We start from the raw sequence: 18,331 nt of genomic DNA on the forward strand, positions 1-18,331 counted from the left end.
AAACCCAGCTCCTTCGCAAGAGCAACAAGTACCTCTTAGCCCGTGAGCCACTTCTCCAGTCCCTCATTTTAAATTCTGAGTCAGGGTCTCATACTTCAGCCTAGGTAGGCCTGCAACTCACTCTGTAGTCCAGGCTGACCTTGAACTTGAGGTCCCCTGCCTCCCTCCCAAGGGCCAGGCCTGTGCCATCAGGCCCAGCTAATAACATGCGTTCCTAACATGGAGTGTCAGACTCCTCAATATTTAACAAGTGTTTTAAGAATGGCTCCTTCATCATAAACGCTTGAACAGGCAATGGGGAATCTCGGGCAGGAAGAACAAGCAGGGAGGGCGGGGATCAAATGAAGCTTCAGGCCCAGGCCTCTTTTGCATCAGACCTTTCAAAGACCTGCATGTAATTTTGGTCTTGTTTTTCTTAAAGTGCACGCACACACACACACACACACACACACACACACACACACACACACACACTGTATATACCTTGGGTCCTATCTAATCTAGGTTTAACCTTTTGAGAAAGAAAGGGAAGACCGCCGGGGTAGACCGGGGTTCCTCTCCCGTAGCCCTCTTTCTTCTTCCCTCCACCCCTCTCCCTGTGGCTCTCCAGGCTCCACTGACTAGAGAGTGGCTTGTGAGGTTTGTGAGCCGTTGTCAGCACAGCTGTGGAGCCATCTGGCTGCTGCTGTGGGTTTTGGGTAAGACCTGCTGATGCTTTGAGGAGAGACTCCCCTGATGATCTAATGCACCACTGGGATCCTGCCTCCTCCTGGCTGCCCTGCAGGGCAAGCTGCCATGTGCTCTCTGGAGCAGGGAGACAGGTTACCGCACATTCTAGCACTTAGTGGAACACTTCAGTCATTCACTACATCTCTGTTTCATGAATGCCAGTCACAGCAGCTTCCCTGTTCAGACACCACCAGCTCCTCAATAGCCACGCATTAAAAATCAAACTCCTGGGACAGTGGCCTCGAGCCGACTCCCCATCCAGCCGCCTCTATCCTTCCTCCAGTGCCCTTGGGACTCTGAAATACTCCAGGAGGCCCCTTTGCTCCATCATTCCATGCTTCTACAGCTTCTGTCCGCCTGCTTTCTCAACCCACACACAGTACAAGCCAGGGCACAGAGGCATAGCATTGCATCTTGAGAGCCAAATTAAACAACCCCCCCAATCCCCCACCCCCCACCCCCCACTCCCAAACCTCCCTTCACCAGGCAGACTTAGCAAACCTATTTTCAACAGTTATGGCTTCGTCAGCTCAACACACTCCAGGATCACCCGGAAGGAGTCTCAATGACAGTGGTTTAGGTTGGCCTCCAGGCAGGTCTGAGGGACTGTCTTCATTGCTTTAACTGACATGGGAAGATCTAGCCCAACATAGGCGGCACCATTCCTAGGTCTGAGGCCCTGGACTGTGTAAGAGTAGAGAGAGCTAGCTGAACGTAAGCACACGTGCACGACAGTCGATAGCGGAGTGTGCACGTGACTATTGCATTTCTTTAATTTCTCCTCATATTTGTTAAATTAAAAAACTTGGTCATCTGTTCTGGGCTAGGCACTGTGACTTAGTTCCCCAATTCAGGTTCCTGCCCTCACTTTTCCATGCTGATAGACTGTAACCTGTTACTCTGACTAAAACAAACCCTTTCTCCCCTACATTAGCACTTCCTAACTCAACTGGGCTCATTGTCACAGAGCCACGCAGCTCACACCCAGAGTCCCTCTCATCATCTCTGTGCCCAGGATCTGAGGCACAGTGCTTAGCCCATAACAGATAACCAAGATTTTTGTTTTCTTCTTTAAAGATTTATTTATTTATTTATTTATTTATTTATTTATGTATTTAATGTACGTGAGTACACCGTTACTCCTCTTTAGACACATCAGAAGAGGGCATCGGATCCCATTACAGTCACTATGAGGTTGCTGGGAATTGAACTCAGCACCTCTGGAAGAGCAGTCAGTGCTCTTGACCACTGAGCCAACTCTCCAGCTCCTTGTCCAAGTTTTGTTTTGTTTTGTTTTGTTTTGTTTTTAACAAATATGAGAAGGAATTAAAGAAACTTAGTAGCAAGTTGTATAGTCAGCTGGTATGCTTTGAATTCCAGCTGTTCCCACCCACAGACACATGGGTAGGAACACTTGGTCCCTGCCTGGAGGGGCTGCTTGTGGCTGTGCCCTTTAGGAGGTATCACATAGATGAAGGAAGTGGGTCACTAAGAACTGGGCCTTGACGTTATACCCTGGCCCCACTTCCTGTCCACTCCTTGCTTCCAGAGTGCAAACGAGATGTGCCCAGCCAGCTTCCTGCTCCTGCCACCAGGCCATCACAGCCAGGATGGACTTTATCTGTCCCTCCAGAACTGTATACCAGAACAAACCCCTTCTCCCTTCAGGGGTATTTTATGATAGCAGCCAGAAAGTAAGTAAGACAGCTGGTGGTGTCGGTTAACAGACATCTTCTGCATTCACTACTGTTTTTAAATTGTCAAATTGTGTGGACAGTGACTTAATTGGCTTAAATCGGTTTGCAAAGGTTTACCAGAAAGCAATGGTTCTCAACCTTCCTAATGCTGAGACCCAACAGTTCCTCATGTTGTAGTGACTCCTAACCATAAAATTATTTTTATTGCTCCTTCATAACTGTAATTTTGTTACTGTTATGAGTCATAGTGTAAATATTTTTTGGAGATAGAGGTTTTCTAAAGGGGTCGAGACCCACAGGTTGAGCCAGTGTACCTTGGGAACCTACAGATAAGGACACAGTCTCATAGAGAAGGACCCCAGGGAGCAAAGAGGTGAGGTGTTTAAGAGCTTCTCCTCTGGGTGCCTGGGTCTCTACACTGGCACCCTCACCCCAAGTCCACAGAGGCAGGTGGCAAGCCTTGTGTTGTTCCTCCAGCTGAACCCCTCATCTGCTGGGCAGAGCTGGGGGACCTTTCTTTCTAAGCATGCTTTCTTATATAAAGAGGATAATACTGCAGACTTCAATGGGTTGCGGGAGAGCTCGGTATGAAGTCATTAATTAGTCCAGGGCCTCACACCCAATTAATGACTCTCAGAAAGCCTAGCCCCTCCTCCCCGGACTTAGTAGGGCTGCTGAAGCTTCTCATGACCAAGCAAAACCCTACTGTGTGCAGGAGGCTGCAGCAAAGGAAGAGAGCAGACTTTCCTGCTGTTAGTCATTCAGAGAGGCATGGAAGAAAACTCAGTCCACAGCAATACCTGCCGCAGGGCACCGTCCATACCTCCATAGCCTATACTTGGGGACCTGGAATCTTGGCATATACTCCTGCGTGGTACAAGGGAGAAGGAGGGCTGCCTCTATCTTCCCCTCCTTTCCTTTTGCCTACGCTATGGGAATATAGTGCAGTCTCAGCTGCAAGCTGGAATTTGTTATGCTATGGAGCCTGATCATAAGAATGCGAACAGCGCCCCCTGGAGGCCAGGAGGCCATAGGTGTCAGAGAGACCAGAGAGAATTCTGGAAAAGGAGTCTCCCCATCACCAGCGCTGGGGAATCTGGGTTATTGCGGGAGCTCAATTTGAGCTCAGCTCTGAGCACAGCACATCCAAGTTCGATGCCCGTGTCGGTGGCGCCTTACCTCCTCAAAAGCCTCGCAGCCTGACACCACGATGTTTGGCCTGAAGTATTCCATCTTCACTTTCTTCTTCAGCCTGGTGTTGAGATCGACTAAGGAGGCTTCAGAAATCAGGTGGATGGGGCTGCAGTCTGGGTAGGCTACCTGTCGTGGAACACGGCACCGTCAGGCCTCCCCACCCACTGGCACTGTCCCTCAGGAGCCCAGCAGAGTCCAGATAGACGATCTCTCAAGTGTGGAAGGGGAGGGGTTTACAGACAGGATGTAAGCACTGAAACACAGCTTCTAGCCACTCACAGAGAAAGGTCGCAGCTTGGGCTGCCTCCTGTTCTTTTATTTAATTATGTATTTATCTGAAACAGGGACTCACTACCTAGCCTTGGATGCCCTAGAATTTATTATGTAGACAAGGCTGTGCTTGAAGTCACAGAGAGCCATCTGCTTCTACCTCAGGAATGACAGAATTAAAGGTGTGCACTACTACATCTGCTGTTATCGGCCAACCTGCTCTACTTCCTCATCACAGGGAGGCATCTGCTGCTAATCTAGATCGTTCTATAACAATTTCATCAACACCACCCAATCACTCAAAACCTATTGATCGCCAATAGATAACCTGACACTGTTCTAGGTGGGGAACAGCACCACCTGGAGTAACAAAGCAAATACATGATATCGTTAATACTATTATTAATAATAAATAAACCTGCCTTGGCATGGGAGGAGAATCCCTGAGGTACTTGTGCCTTAAAACGTAGCTCATTACAGTTTTCTCTAGCAGGAGGTGCCTTCCTGCCTATGAATTAGCTGTACCCCACTGAGGCAGTGAAGGTGGCCTGGAGAGTCTGCATCAGGAGAGGCATGTTCAGTTCCAGAATCTCACTTACTTAGCAGCTAGCCTCATTTCCTCTCTGGAACAAGGCCTTTAGTCCAGGCTGGCCTTGAGTCCACAGCAATCCTCCTGTTGTAGCCTCCTAAGTGCTGGATTACAGGCATCAGCCATCACATTCAGGTTCCAGACAATTTCTTCCTGTGTTCTCATCTCCCTAGAAATCACCCCTGGGTCTGCCCTCTACAAATCTCCTATACCCAGGCCTCTGCACAGCACAAGTCCCAGCATTGAGACACCCCTCATCTCCTTCCCTCTCCATCCTTAAAGTGTAGGCTGTGCCCTGGACCACTGCCAAGGCTTTCTAGCTGAAGTCTCCCAAGGAACTCCTATGGACAGAGAAGGAAGCCCAGAGAGCCCAGAGTAACTGGCAGAATGGAGGAAGACTAAATGCTCACCTCATAGTTCTGAAGGTAACTTTCAGACGGGTAAAGTTTCTTCGTTGTTCTTCCTTTCATGCTGGTATCAAACTGAACCAACCTGTAGGCTTGTGTCTTCAGGTAGTTGGTGAACCACTGAGCTACCTCATCGCCACAATCTCTGCCTTTAATGTCGAGACCAAATAGCCTGAAAGGGATGTTACAGGGTTACTTATGTGGACACACTGGGGGACGGTGGCCTGAATGTACCAGGAGGCTGCTAAGGTCTTCAGAGAGGAACCGGGAAGGAGCAGAAGAGGGTTCAGGATATTATATGGGGAAGATCTCCCCAACTCTTACGCCTATGAATCACCTAGACCCTTTTTCACATACAGACCCTGGTCTCCTGGGTTGGAATCTGAAACCTTGCATTTCTGACACGCTTCTAGCCATCCAAGTGGCTAGTCCTTTGACCATTTAGGAATACCAAGGGTTCAGTTGTGTGGTTGATCATGTTTTTAGAGAAATGTCTGAAGATCCAGATAGCCTATGCTAAGGTGTATACCGTCACTCTCAGCCCCTTGTTCTCAGGGCTAATGGAAGGAAGGAAGAAGGAAGGCAGGCAGGCAGGCAGGCAGGCAGGCAGGCAGGCAGGAAGGAAGGAAGGAAGAATGGACAGACCCAGGCCTGATAATTTACGCTCCCAGCACTGGGGTAGTAGAAGCAGGAGGACTATGAATTTGGAGTCAAGTTGGACTACATTGCAAAATTCTCACCACTTAGCTGCATTGGGAGACCTTGCTTAAGAAAAAAATAAAATAAAATTGATGCTAAGCCTCATTAAGTAAGATGTGTTGATGTTCTTAGCATTCATTAATAAATTAATTTCAGGCCAGGCGTGGTGGCACACGCCTTTAATCCCAGCACTCGGGAGGCAGAGGCAGGCGGATTTCTGAGTTCGAGGCCAGCCTGGTCTACAAAGTAAGTTCCAGGACAGCCAGGGCTATACAGAGAAACCCTGTCTCAAAAAACCAAAAAAATAAAATAAATAAATAAATAAATTTCAGCTAAGATCTGCTCTTTATTTTTAGACATCATTAAAATTTACAAGTGGCCAAGGAAGAAGGAAGCTGAAGAGGAACTGTGTGCTACAGAGATTACTAATGGCCGAAGCCTCCTAAGATACCTGAGGATGGGGAACCGGGTGCCAGGGTAGCCAACCCCAAGACCAGAAGGTTGAACTTTAGTACCACAACCTCTGACCTCCAAGGAAGGGGCAGAGGCTGAAGGTTGAGTCGATCGATGGCTGATTATTTTATCAATCACACCATGTAATAAAGCTTCCATAAAGCCTGAAGGACTAGATTCAGAGAGTTTCCCCATTGCTGAGCCCCTAGAGGTTTGTAGAGGGAGGCACACCCAACAAAGCACAGAAGAGTTCAGCTCCCTACCTGCCCCATCTATCCTTAGCATTTCCAGCATCCTTTACAAGTATCCTTAGCATTTACAGCATCCTTTACAAGTACCCAGCAACCACGAATCCAGATCTCTTCGAGGCACGCGAGCAAATGAACAGAGCCCAAGGAGGAGGTGTGGAGACCCAGGGTTCTAACCTGTGAGGTCTGATGCCATCTCCGGCAGACAGTGTCAGAACTGGACTGCTGGGCCCCGGCTGGTGTGTACCAGAGAAGGTTTGCTGAGAGGCAAACACTTACACACTGAGGACCCAGAGGGGACAGACTGAGGTAGGGAATGAAAAGAACACCTGTCTCTTGCCTTCTGTGGTGGTTTGGATGAGAGAAGCCTCCACCAGCTCAGATATTTGATTAAACAGTTCCCAGTCAGTGTAACAGTTTGGGAAGGATTAGGGGGTGTGGCCTTGTTGGGAGAGGTGTATCACACTGGGATGTAGGCTTTGAAATTTCAAAAGCCCACATAATTCTTATTTAGCTCTCTCTGTCTCTCTCTGTCTGTCTCTTTCTCTGCTTTCTCTGTCTCTGCTTTCTGTCTGTCTCTCTGTCTCTGTTTCTCTCTCCCTGTCTATCTCTCTGTCTCTGTCTCTGCTTTCTGTCTGTCTCTCTGTGTCTGTCTCTGCCTCTCTCTGTCTCTGTCTCTGTATATGTCTCTCTCTCCCCCCCACACCTGCTGATTAGAATGTAAGCTCTAAGCTATTGCTCCAAAACCATGCCTGCCTGCCTGCTGCCATGTTCCTCGCCATAATGGATTCACCCTCTGAAACTGTGTGCCCCCCAACAAACACTACCTTTCCCAGGTTGCTTTGGTCATGACGTCTCTTCACAGCAACAGAAAAACAACCAAGATGTCTTCCTATCTCACCTACCTTTCATGTTTGGTTTCTCTCTTCAAAATCAAAGCAATAAAACTTCAGTCAGACTGTGCACGGTCGAGGCCGTTATTTTCTTTTCTTTGTTTTTATTTTTAGGGGAAAATGATACAGTTAACAAGAGAACTGCCAATCTGTACCTAACTCAATTATACCTATATATATGCCAAATTACATGTGAAAATCAAATGCTACCTAGCTAGTCTTTAAAGCTAGATCACAAGGCTTTTTGTTAGCCCTAAAGTCATTTCTTCCGTCCTCCTCCTTTAAAACATATGCATGAGACCAGCAAGATGGATCAAACAGTAAAGATGTTTACTACCAAGCTTGAAAACCTCAGTTCAGTTCCCAGCCCACACTTGGTAGATGAACCAGCTCTCAAAAACTGATTGCCAGGGAAGCCCACTCTAAGATTAGAGGTCTGGGCTTTAGTACACACACACACACACACACACACACACACACACACACACACACCTCCAAGCCAGGGGCCAAGGCTGAAGACTGAGCTGATCAATAACTAATTATTTTATCAATCACACCTATGTAATAAAAGCCCAAAGGGCCAAGTTCAGAGAGCTTACAGGTTGCTTAACACACTGTGTTGTTTGAGCTCGCTGACAAGCTGGCTCAGGAAGCCGCTTGGCTTCCTTGTGCATTTCAGACTAAAGCATGTGTGTCAAAGTGCCCTCGAAGGCCCACCGCACAGGATGGACTGCCCCCTTACCCTACAGCAGCAATGATAGGACTGGAAACACTGTACCTCAAAAGAGCTTAAGGTATACTACTAACAACAGTTGTCACTGTTGTTTATCTCCTAATAGAAATGTGCAGGCAGTGGAAGAGGCTGAAATCCAGCCATAGAGAGCATGCTCAATTGGAAACTCCCCAGAGCTCCCAAACATTGTGAGACCCGATATGATGACGTCATCTGTCTGTTGCTAGCTGATCTTTTACTTGGAAGCTTCACCCTCGATGCACACTGGGAACTCCAGCTGGCTGTCTTAAAGGGGCTTCCTGGATGACTTCTGTAGGATGTATTAATTCCAATTTGTTTGATGTATTTTATCAATCACAGCATAGAATAAAATGTCTATAAAAGCCCAAAGGACCAGATTCAGATAATTTCCCAATTGCTGAACACCTAGAGGTGTATGGATTTGTGAATTTGTATGTATGTGTTCTGATTTGATGATGTTTTGCTATTGTCTGTCTGCCTGTCTGTCTGCTTGTTTATTCTTTTACTTTGGCTTGACATATATTTAGGCAACTCATTCATTCAAAACCCAAACTATGACCATCGTGGATCATTCTCAGGATGGAACAGAACACGGTATGTTATCTACAGGGTAGCATTCTCCACACCCTGTCCGCCCACCTCATCGTCCGCCTCCTCCTCCTTAGCCTTGGGGTAGCCTTTGTAAGAAACTGGCAAAATGTCTCCTGAATTCTGTAAGGCTCGCAAAGGAACTGAACCCAAGAAAGAGGCTGTGAATGTCGAGTCACAGTTGGTCGCGGAGACTCAGGCCTTCGTTAGCATCTGAAGTGAGAGGCAGTCTCAAGAGACCAGTCCTTACTTACCCTGTGGGACCTGAGGCTACCTCATGGCAGATGGTGCTACCCTGGACTGAGGGACACCAGCTGCTGTGCACTGGAGAACTAACTGGTCGTTGGGGGAGAATCACACAGACACTTAGAGCAGCCTGAAGTTTCATGGCCAGTGATGCAAACGCCCTCTTTCTTTTCTGTGTCACGTGACCTAGCTCTGCTTTCCCTTTTCGGTTACAAAGAAATAAGACTTAGATTGGACTGTTTGGGGACAGTGTCATTTTTCTCTCTTCTTTACTTTTAGAAAAGAACAAACCTTAAATCTGTCCACGAAGACAACCAGTACTTGTGGACTTGACTCAGCTGCACTGAAATTTCAAGTTAAAATAAAAGGTTGCTCAGCTGGTCTTTGAAGCTAGACCCCAAAGGTTGTTTGCTAAGTCTAAAGTCTTTCTTCCTTCCTCCTCCTCTAAGAGGCTAGCAGCAGGCTCTTTAAACTGTGTCATCATGTGGGCCAGGAAGCCCTTGAACTCATGGTCCTTCTGTCCCGACCTCCCAGGTACTGGATTGAGGGCACGTGTCTCCATACTCCACTTACACACGGCATTTTTAGTCAACATGAAATCGGTGATCATCAAGAAACACTACCACTGGCCTATTGGTCTAAACATTTTAACACTGGTCAGGAGATGGCTCATGGGTAAAGGCACCCACTGCCAGGTCTGACAACCCGAGTTCAATCCCGGGGATACACACGGTGAATGGTGAATGGAGAGAACTAACTCCCTCAAGTTGTCCTCTGACCTCCCCACGATGGCCTCTTCCTACAAGGCCTCTTCTCTTCCCCTCGGCTTCCAGAGAGAGTTTGGGCCTCCCCAGAGCTCTGTGTAAACAGGTGAAGACCCTTGCTGTGGGTGACAGTGAATCCCCCAGGGAACACACCCCCATCACTCTCCACATGTAAGCACACACCCACAAGCTTTCAGCTGTGATACAAGAGGCGTGGCTAATTTTTCTCTTAACACCTGTCATTTGTGGAAACTGTTTCCCCTCCCCCGCACAGTTGATAAGAGCTCAGTGATATTCTCTCTCCCTCTCCCTCTCCCTCACCCTCACCCTCCCTCTCCTCCCTTCTCTGTGCGGTGGGGGAATGAGGAATCAAAGTCTGTTTTTCTCCTATGTAAGATGAACTTTGTGATGGTCACTTACAGGCTTACAAAGACAACTAGCCAAAAGGCTGTCTGTACTCAGCAAGGTAGTGCTTTCAAACTTGGGGGATCCGCAAGCAAGAGTGACGGATTTCAGCTCACTCTGAACAAATGCAAGATGAGAGTCTTTCATGAGCCCAGGCACCTTTGGATAGTACCTGTTAGCACAAGGTTGAAAACCTAAGCTGAGCTGTGGTACTGCACGCCTTTAATCCCAGCACTCAGACTGTGAGTTTGAGGCCAGTGTGGTTTACAGAGTTCCAAGCCATCCAGAGATTCACAGTGAGACTCTGACTCAAAAAACAAACAAATAAATAAACAACAAACAAACAAACAACAAACCCTGGTTCTAACCCCAGCACCTAAAAACAAAAACCTCACCTGGTTACCAGGGATCCAGCATATCATTCCGCAGCAAAACACTTACGTTTCTGAGACTTTATAACTTCAAAGAGCTTTAACCCTCAGCAGCAAAAAGAAAAGAAAAAAGAAGAGAAAAAAGAGGAGGAGGAGGGAGATGAGAAAGAGGAGAAAGAAAGAAATTCAAGCAAGATCCAGCAGACCATCAAGAGAGGACCCACATGCAAACAGATGCCAAAGCCTAGGCCTTGCCTGCCCCTGCCCCCTACCCCACCCCTCCCCTAAGTCCTCAGTCTCAGAGATAGACTCTAGGTGCTGAAAAGCTCTAGTGTGCTCATTATCCAGCTCTGAGATCAACTGGTAAGGTCTCCAGTAACTTCTCTTGCCGGGGTGGCAGGCTAAGAACTCTAAACAAGGTGTCCCAGGATGGGCGAGCTGGCTCAGTGGGTCAGGGCACTTGCTGTCACATCAGAAGACCTAAATGTGACCCCCAGAACCCACACAGGAGAAGGAGAGAGCCGACTCCTGCAAGTTGTCTCCTGACCTCCACATCCACACTGCTGCCTATGTGCACTGCATGCCCCACTGCACGTAATTAAGTAAATTTTTTTTCTTAACAACGTAAAGGCCAGTTTGAATGGAAGGTGTCACGCCCTGGACATAGGCATTTGTGTTAACTATGCTTTCAGCTTCGCTATCACTGGCCCTCCGGTGGCCAGCTACTTCTTGGAGACAATAGTCTTTGTCACATGCAAGCATGACTTGCAAACTCTCCTTTATTGAGTCTTTACCTAAGGCAGGAGATGTTAGGACTATAAACCACACAGCTGCTCTGTCCCAGCCCACTGAAGTTATTCTAACTGGCCAACCTGAACCCTCCCTTAGGGAAGTCATCTCTCCTTCTTCACATTATCCCTGGCCAGCCCTAGCCTTCCCTGTGTGGTAGATCTACCTCTTCCTATGAACCCATTAACCTAAGTAATAGTTTTTCCTATAGGACAGTCATTTCGTCATCTGCAGCTCTCAACCATCCCTGATTAAAACTAACCCTGAGGCTGAGGCTGTAGTTCAGTTTGTGGAGTGACTATCTAACACGCGCAAAGCTCAGGGTTCAATCCTTGCACCCCACAAACTGAGCGCAGTGGTACGGATCACAAGGTGGTACAGCACTCGGGAGATAAAGACATAGTAAAGATCAAAAGTCCGAAGTCATCCTCGATTACATTTAAAAAAAAAGTTAGGGTCAACCTGGGATGTCAGACCCCGTCTCAGAAGTAAAATCTCGTCAAAACTCAAAGCTAGCCCCGGGTACCCTTAACAGTCACTCACACCAAGCCCCACCCTGGAGACTAACCCTCCTCAGTATTGTCCTGCGCTGATTTCATCAAGTGCGGTTCTGACATGAACCATAACAAATGCGGGGGCAAGTCAGCTCTGTGGCAATCTCCCATCACCCGCAAGCAGAGCACCTGCAGTCCTGGATCTTATTCGAAGAAGGGAGCTTGATAGGCAGAACCATCTGCTCCATGCCTGGAGCCTCGAGCGTCAGGTGATTGTTCTCCAGGGTGATGGAGACCAGCACAAGGCGAGGCTCCTGGCGGGCAGTGACCATGTGTCCATCCTCCTTCACCACCATCCAAAACCTGCAGAGAGGCAGACAGGCACACTCAGAACATCTTCCTCATTTCCCAAGGACTTCCTCCGGCTCTCCCTCACCTCAAAGCCAGCCACCCGTCCTCCCTGAGAGCTGACGGCAGATCCTGAACATCTGAGTGAACCCTTTGATCTAAAAGTTGTTGTCCCCAAATGGAGCCCTTTCTAGCACTCACGCGATATCCTTTGCCACCTTAAGATGCAGCAAGAAGCCCTCACGGCATGTGAGCATAGAATCCCTAGACTTGTCTGTTACTGAATCTCAAATGTACTTTTACAGTCAAAGAAAATGGACCAAGACACCCTGCTTTGGTTAAAATGTCACCCAAGCCGAAACTTTTTTTAAAAAGATTTATTTATTTATTTTTATGTAGCTGTACAGATGGTTGTGAGCCTTTTTGTGGTTGTTGGGAATTAAATTTAGGACCTCTGCTTGCTCCAGTCGGCCCCGCTCGCTCCTTTATTTATTATTATAAATAAGTACACTGTAGCTGTCTTCAGACACACACCAGAAGAAGGCCTCAGATCTCATTACGGGTGGTTATGAGCCACCATATGGTTGCTGGGATTTGAACTCAGGACCTTCAGAAGAACAGTGAGTGCTCTTACCCACTGAGCCATCTCGCCAGCCCAAGTCTAAACTTTTAACTCTCAGCATTCCCCATACCCAGACAAGACTCCTATGTACCCAACCAGACACATCATCTCTTGCTATCAGTCCTTCTCTGGGCTGAATCATATCAGCTTCCATCCACCCAAAATAGTTCCTTCCACAGTTGACAGACAACACCCCCCCCCCCATTAGCCCAGGCCACTGTGTAAAGACTGAGAACTAAATGCTGAAGTTAAAAGCAGGAAGGGACCCTTAGCAGCTGCCTGCTCATTGTAGCAACTGAAAAGACAAAAGAGGACCAAAAGGGAATTCAACCCAGGAACTACACAAAAACTGATACAAGGCTAACAGGCTACTATAATGGTTGACAGTCAACAAGATCTTGAATCACCTCTGGGCTTCCCGGAGGAAGTGTCTAAGTTAACTGAGGTGAAGAGACACATCTTAAATATGGGTGGTGTGCTCCCATGGGCTGGGGTTCTAGACTGAATAGCAAGGACAAAGTTAGCTGACCACCAGCCTTCCCTCTCTCTGCTTCCTGACTGTGGACACCATGACACCAGCCCCTCACAATCCATCTTCCCTTCATTTGCTTCTTGTCAGGTATTTGTCTCAACAATGAGAACAGTTAACTAAGACAGCCGCCACTTATAACAGACCTCAGCCACCTCCTTCAGGATACTTTACCTTGTGCACATAAATAATTCCCCATGAATAAATGATCTATTGTGTTCTGCCAGCTCCAAGAGATAGAATGAGCCTAGAAAGTGAGCTTTCATAACCAAGTTACCCCAACTTGACCTGCAATGAGAGTCAGCACCCTGACTTTACAGCAAAGCACAAGCAGGTGGCAGATGGGCCAGTGTCACAGCCCAGAGTTCAGAATTCCCCACGGTAAACAGCAGGACCTTGAACACCAGTGGACCAGTGAGGCGGTACCCAGGGCAAATGAAACACTAACTCAAGTTAAAAACTAACTGCCAACTAGCCAGCAGAGTTGGGGTGGGGGCAGGAAGAGCTAAGCCCCAAAGAGAAGGTGGGAAGGGAAAGGTGGGGGATGGGAATAAGCCGGGGAGGGGTGCTCCCTTTATCAAAATAGGTGATAAATGCGTGAGAAGAAAGACAGTTGGCTCCAGAGAAAGGTGTGAACAGAGAAAGTGATAGTCAGAGTCCGCTGCTGAAGGACATTTACAAGATCAAGGAAGGAAGCAGATGCCTGTGTTGCTATTCACTGCCCAAGGGGCTGAGTCAAGGTCAAGCAGAGAACACTAGCCAAACACTCCCAGCATTTGGGGGAATGGGGCCTACAGAGGAAAATCCAGGCACAAACTAAACAAAAGATGTCTTTTCCTCCAGAAAGACCAGTAGTTATGGTCCTGACTCGGGCAGAAAACAAGGGTCATTAAGCAGAGTCCTGGCCGGCAAGCTTGCTTCTGAATATTAATTACCTTTGATAAATAAAACTCAAACTGGAGGAGGTTAAAGGCCGCTGTTCAAGGTCTCCCGCTCCTGTGCACATCTTACAGTCCTGTATCACACAGTAACTGCTATCAAAAGTATCAAAAGTGACTGCTGCATTCACCTAGACCCCCTAGAACAGGCTGGTTTTGTGACCCCCAAGACATACTCATCCTGTCCAAGACTGTCTTGCTAAACCCACGGGATGAAGACAGTCATAGCTAGTCCACCATAGATGGGCAAACTTACAGGACAGGGTTTAGCCCAATGTCTATCACATAACCATTTCTCTGCCTTTCCCTCCACCACATCATCCAAAGAGGACGCTGATCCCGCTGAGCACCGGTGGTTCAGGCCTGTAATCCTAGCACTTGGGAAACAGAGGCAGATGGATCCCTACAAGTTCAAGGCCAACCTTATCTACACAGCAAGCCAGAGTTCAGGTTAGTCAGAGCTACGTGGGGAGATCTTTTATTTTTTTAAAAAAAATATATGGAAGAAAGAAGAATGTATTGGTCAAAACGAGAGAAACTATACAGTTCTATTTACTTTATTGAATCCCCAGGAAGCAGAAAAGCAGGGCAAAGGACACCTCTTCTCTCTACACCAGCAAAATCACAGCCAAGCCATGATAGCCTCAACGAGGCACACGCCATGCTCTGATGATCTGAGGAAACACAGGTCGGTGCTGGTTACCTCTGAGATGCTCCAGGGTTCTTAGGTGGGAGGAAAGCTGCTCACATCTGCCCTGCCTCCTCGGGTTAACACCATAAGCCTCAACACCTCCTGGGTGTTGTACAATATGCAGTACCAGGTACCCGAGGTCTTCCCACACTTGAATAAACTCTAAGCATCTTTCTCACAATGATCTCATAGATAATTATAGCAGAACAGTCCCCTGGGGGATATACTCCATTCTTGGTGATTTGAGTTCATTTGGACAGGGATGGGATGCTCCAGGAATGATAGTATTTTATTTTATTTCACTTTATTTTGTTTTATTTCATTTCAGTATACAGACAAGTTTTCATATAGCCCAGGCTGGCCTTGAACCCAAATCTACAGCTTCTCTGGGAGTGACCTTGAACTTCTGATGACTGGCATGTGCCACCATGCCTCACTTGGATGCTGGAGAATAAAATTCAGGGCTTCACACGCCCTGGGCAAGCACCCTCTCTTACCAATGGAGCTACATCCCCAGGCCCTCAGTAAATGATAATTTAAACCCAAATCTCCCAGCGTTGGAAACCTAGTATGCTAATGAGGAATGGAAAATCAATGAGCTTCCTGATCTATAAATTTATTCTGTACCAGAACTAAACTCTTTTTTTCGTTTTAACCTCCTGTATGACTATATTATACCCGTTTGTGACTAGCTCTCTACCATCATCTGCCACAGCCCCTCCCTCACTCCACCCCCCTCCCCACTCCCGGCAAACCACACAATTCTGCTCCTTACTCATTGAAGTGGTCACCAATCCTAGAGGGAAGGCCTGATGTTCTTGAAAACGCTCAGGCAATGGCGTTTTATTATTTCTAGTGTCCTACAGTTAGGAGAGCTGTACAGACAGCTGACTGGGGAGTCTCTCCCCTCCAGGGTTCCAGGAATGCTCCAACTCACTTTTCCAAAACTACTTTAGCCTGAAGCAAAGGCTGCGCAGCTAAAGGATCAAAGCTCGAGAGCCCAGAGAATTCAGGCAACAAGCCTCGGTTCTGTTATGCTGAAAGGGGTGGGAGCCAAAATCGAGGCGCTCTGCTTCGCTCTAGAGTAAATTTGCATGTGGTAAAGCTAAATTCTCCCGGAAGGCATCCCACAGCATTTTTGGGCTTGCAAACTTAGATTTCAACTTGAACATGCCCGCCAATGTGCACCGTGCTATAACTGCTGTCAGTTCTTTCCCATATGTGTGTGTGCGTGTTTCCCAGACGCAACAAACCCTTACTTTCTAGGTTTGGGGAGAACACAGATTGCAGTACGGAACTCCTCTCTCGACTTACTCCAGGCCCCGGCTCACAAAGTTTGCACTCACCGAGGGGCGTCCGGTTCCAAATCTCACACTTCCGAGCAGGGATAAGAAAGGCCCCACCTCCCTCACCCCGGCCCATCCGCACCGGGTGCAGCGCGGGGCTCAGCGTACCTGTCGCGCACTTTGCCGCAGCGCAGCCCCATGTTGGTGCACTCGGTCTCGCACACCGTCACCCCCTTGCAGGACTTGATCGGGTAGATCCAAACCTTAGACACTGTGCCCACCTGCTGCAGCTGCCGGCGCCGCCGGGGACGCGCGCGACGCCAAGCCACGGTGCCCAGCGCCACCGCGGCCAGTCCCAGCGCGGCGACGCCGAGCCAGGTGGACCGCGGCTGCCCGGGAAGGCCGAGGCGAGCCAGAGCCGTGGAGCTGGAGGAACCCATGTTGAACTACCCGGGGCAGGCCTGGGCTACCAGGCCGCGGTGGCAAGGCGGGGCTTAAGGCTCCGGGAGTGTGGGAGGAGCCAGGGTTGGCGCAGCCGCACCGCCTGCCAAACTTCGGCTGGTCAAGTCGAGACCAGTGTCAGAGCCTGGTCCACGCCCATCGCTGGTGACAGCGTGGGGTGGTCACTTTTTGGGTTACTTTGCCTTTGTCCGCCTTTAAGGCGATCCCTCCCCCATGACTCTTCAACCCGCTACACTCGTTTACCCTTTTGCTTCTAAAAGGAGCACACTCAATTGTGCAAGAAGCTGCTGCACTGAAGTGAACCAGGATGGAGGAATGTTTCCTGCGGACAACTTTGGGGTAAGTCGCCTGAAGATCGCGCAACTCTCCGGAACGCTCGGCTTCCATCTCTGCAGGTAGAGACAAGACTACTGGCGCGGCTTCTGGCAGCGTGACCTGAGGTTACAGGTGCACAAGCCAAATAAGACAGCCCGAGGAAGGGAAAGGCTGCCAGAGCTTTCCCCTTGCTGTGGCTGGGGTCAAAATAGAGGACTCTGGTCGACTTTTCTCAGACAACTTTCTAAACGGGGTTCAAATGTCCGGCTTTGGCAAGGAGATAGCCCCAAGTTCAAGATCATTGTGAGCTATGATAGCCAGGACCTGTCTCAGAAACATCAATGATTAACTCATCAGTTGAAAGCCGCCGCTCAACCCTTAAAGGTCCTGGCTGCCAACGCTGACGACTTGAATTCAGTCCCTGGGAGCCATGTGATAGGAGGGAGGGAACCATTTCTTAAACAGAGGAGAGAGAGAGAGAGAGAGAGAGAGAGAGAGAGAGAGAGAGAGAGAGAGAGAGAGAGAGAGAGAGAGAAGGAGAGGGGGACTGAGAGGGGGAGGGGAAGGGGAAGACTGAGAGGGAGAGACAGAGAGGAGAGGGAGGGAGGTGTACATGAAGAGACAGAGGAGAGAGGGGGAGAAGAGAGAGGAGGAGAATAAATTTTAAATAAATAAATGGAGAAATGGCTCAGTGGTTAAGAGCACCAGTTGGACTCCCAGTGCTTACATAGCAGCTCATAACTGTCTGCAACTCCAGTGCCAAGAGACCCACGCTCTCTTCTGGCCCCTGCAGATGGCTGGAACACAGCTGGTACTCAGGCATACATGCAGGCAAAACATCCATATACTTAAAAATGCTTTTTTATAATAGCCAAGGACTTAGAATGTTGAATTCTTCTTCTGCAGCTTGGGCAGCCATCAGAGATGACAGACTTCTGCATGAGAGGACAGACAGAACAGAGCCCCAACCTCCGCAACTGGCAGCCAGCAGAGCCAGCAGAGCAAGTGTGCTTGCTTCTGATAGGTGATACGGACTGAGAGAGCCTACCCATGGAGCACGTTCCCCCCTTCTCTGCCCCTTCACTTTCCCTCTGAAAAGCCCAATGCCTACTAGATCTAAACTCATCCCCCCACAGACACACCCACTGTCAATAGTTACTTGATGGATAAAACCCAGGCTTCAAGGTTTAACTGATGTCTGCCGTTATTTTGTAAAAGTTTCGTTCAAGTAGACTACTGGAATAAGAACAGATTTTCTTACATAGGATGGGAGTTGGTTTATTTTTCAAAGGATGGTTCTTTGCATCAAGACATAATCTGTCCCAGGCCTCTTGGGGAGGCCAACCTGTTGTCCCTTCCAAAGTAGGGCTAAGTCACCTGCTGGAGAAGGGGCTCTTTTTAAAAAATGTTTGCTTAAACCAGTGTGTATGCACGTATGTGTGTGTGTGTGTGTGTGTGTGTGTGTGTGTGTATGCATGTGTGTGTGTGTGTGTGTGTATGTATGTGTGTGTGTATATGTGTGTGTGAGAGAGTATATGTGTGTGTGTGTG

At 48.4% G+C, this 18,331-nt stretch overlaps 1 protein-coding gene across 1 annotated transcript in view; it reads right to left on the bottom strand.

The window, feature by feature from the left end:
* The window catches only part of Marc2 (mitochondrial amidoxime reducing component 2), a 28,041-nt gene extending 11,511 nt beyond the window's left edge, over nucleotides 1-16,530 (bottom strand). The window contains exons 1-4 of the mRNA XM_021198394.2: nucleotides 16,173-16,530; nucleotides 11,780-11,953; nucleotides 4,890-5,058; nucleotides 3,606-3,746 (exon numbers count right to left, since the gene is read on the bottom strand). Of these exons, the coding sequence (XP_021054053.1) occupies nucleotides 3,606-3,746; nucleotides 4,890-5,058; nucleotides 11,780-11,953; nucleotides 16,173-16,444 (756 nt within the window). The 5' untranslated portion in view covers nucleotides 16,445-16,530. The remainder of the gene's footprint in view (nucleotides 1-3,605; nucleotides 3,747-4,889; nucleotides 5,059-11,779; nucleotides 11,954-16,172) is intronic.
* Nucleotides 16,531-18,331: the final 1,801 nt, after the last annotated feature.

The sequence above is a fragment of the Mus pahari genome, chromosome 5, assembly GCF_900095145.1.
Source record: "Mus pahari chromosome 5, PAHARI_EIJ_v1.1, whole genome shotgun sequence".
Lineage (NCBI taxonomy): Eukaryota > Metazoa > Chordata > Mammalia > Rodentia > Muridae > Mus > Mus pahari.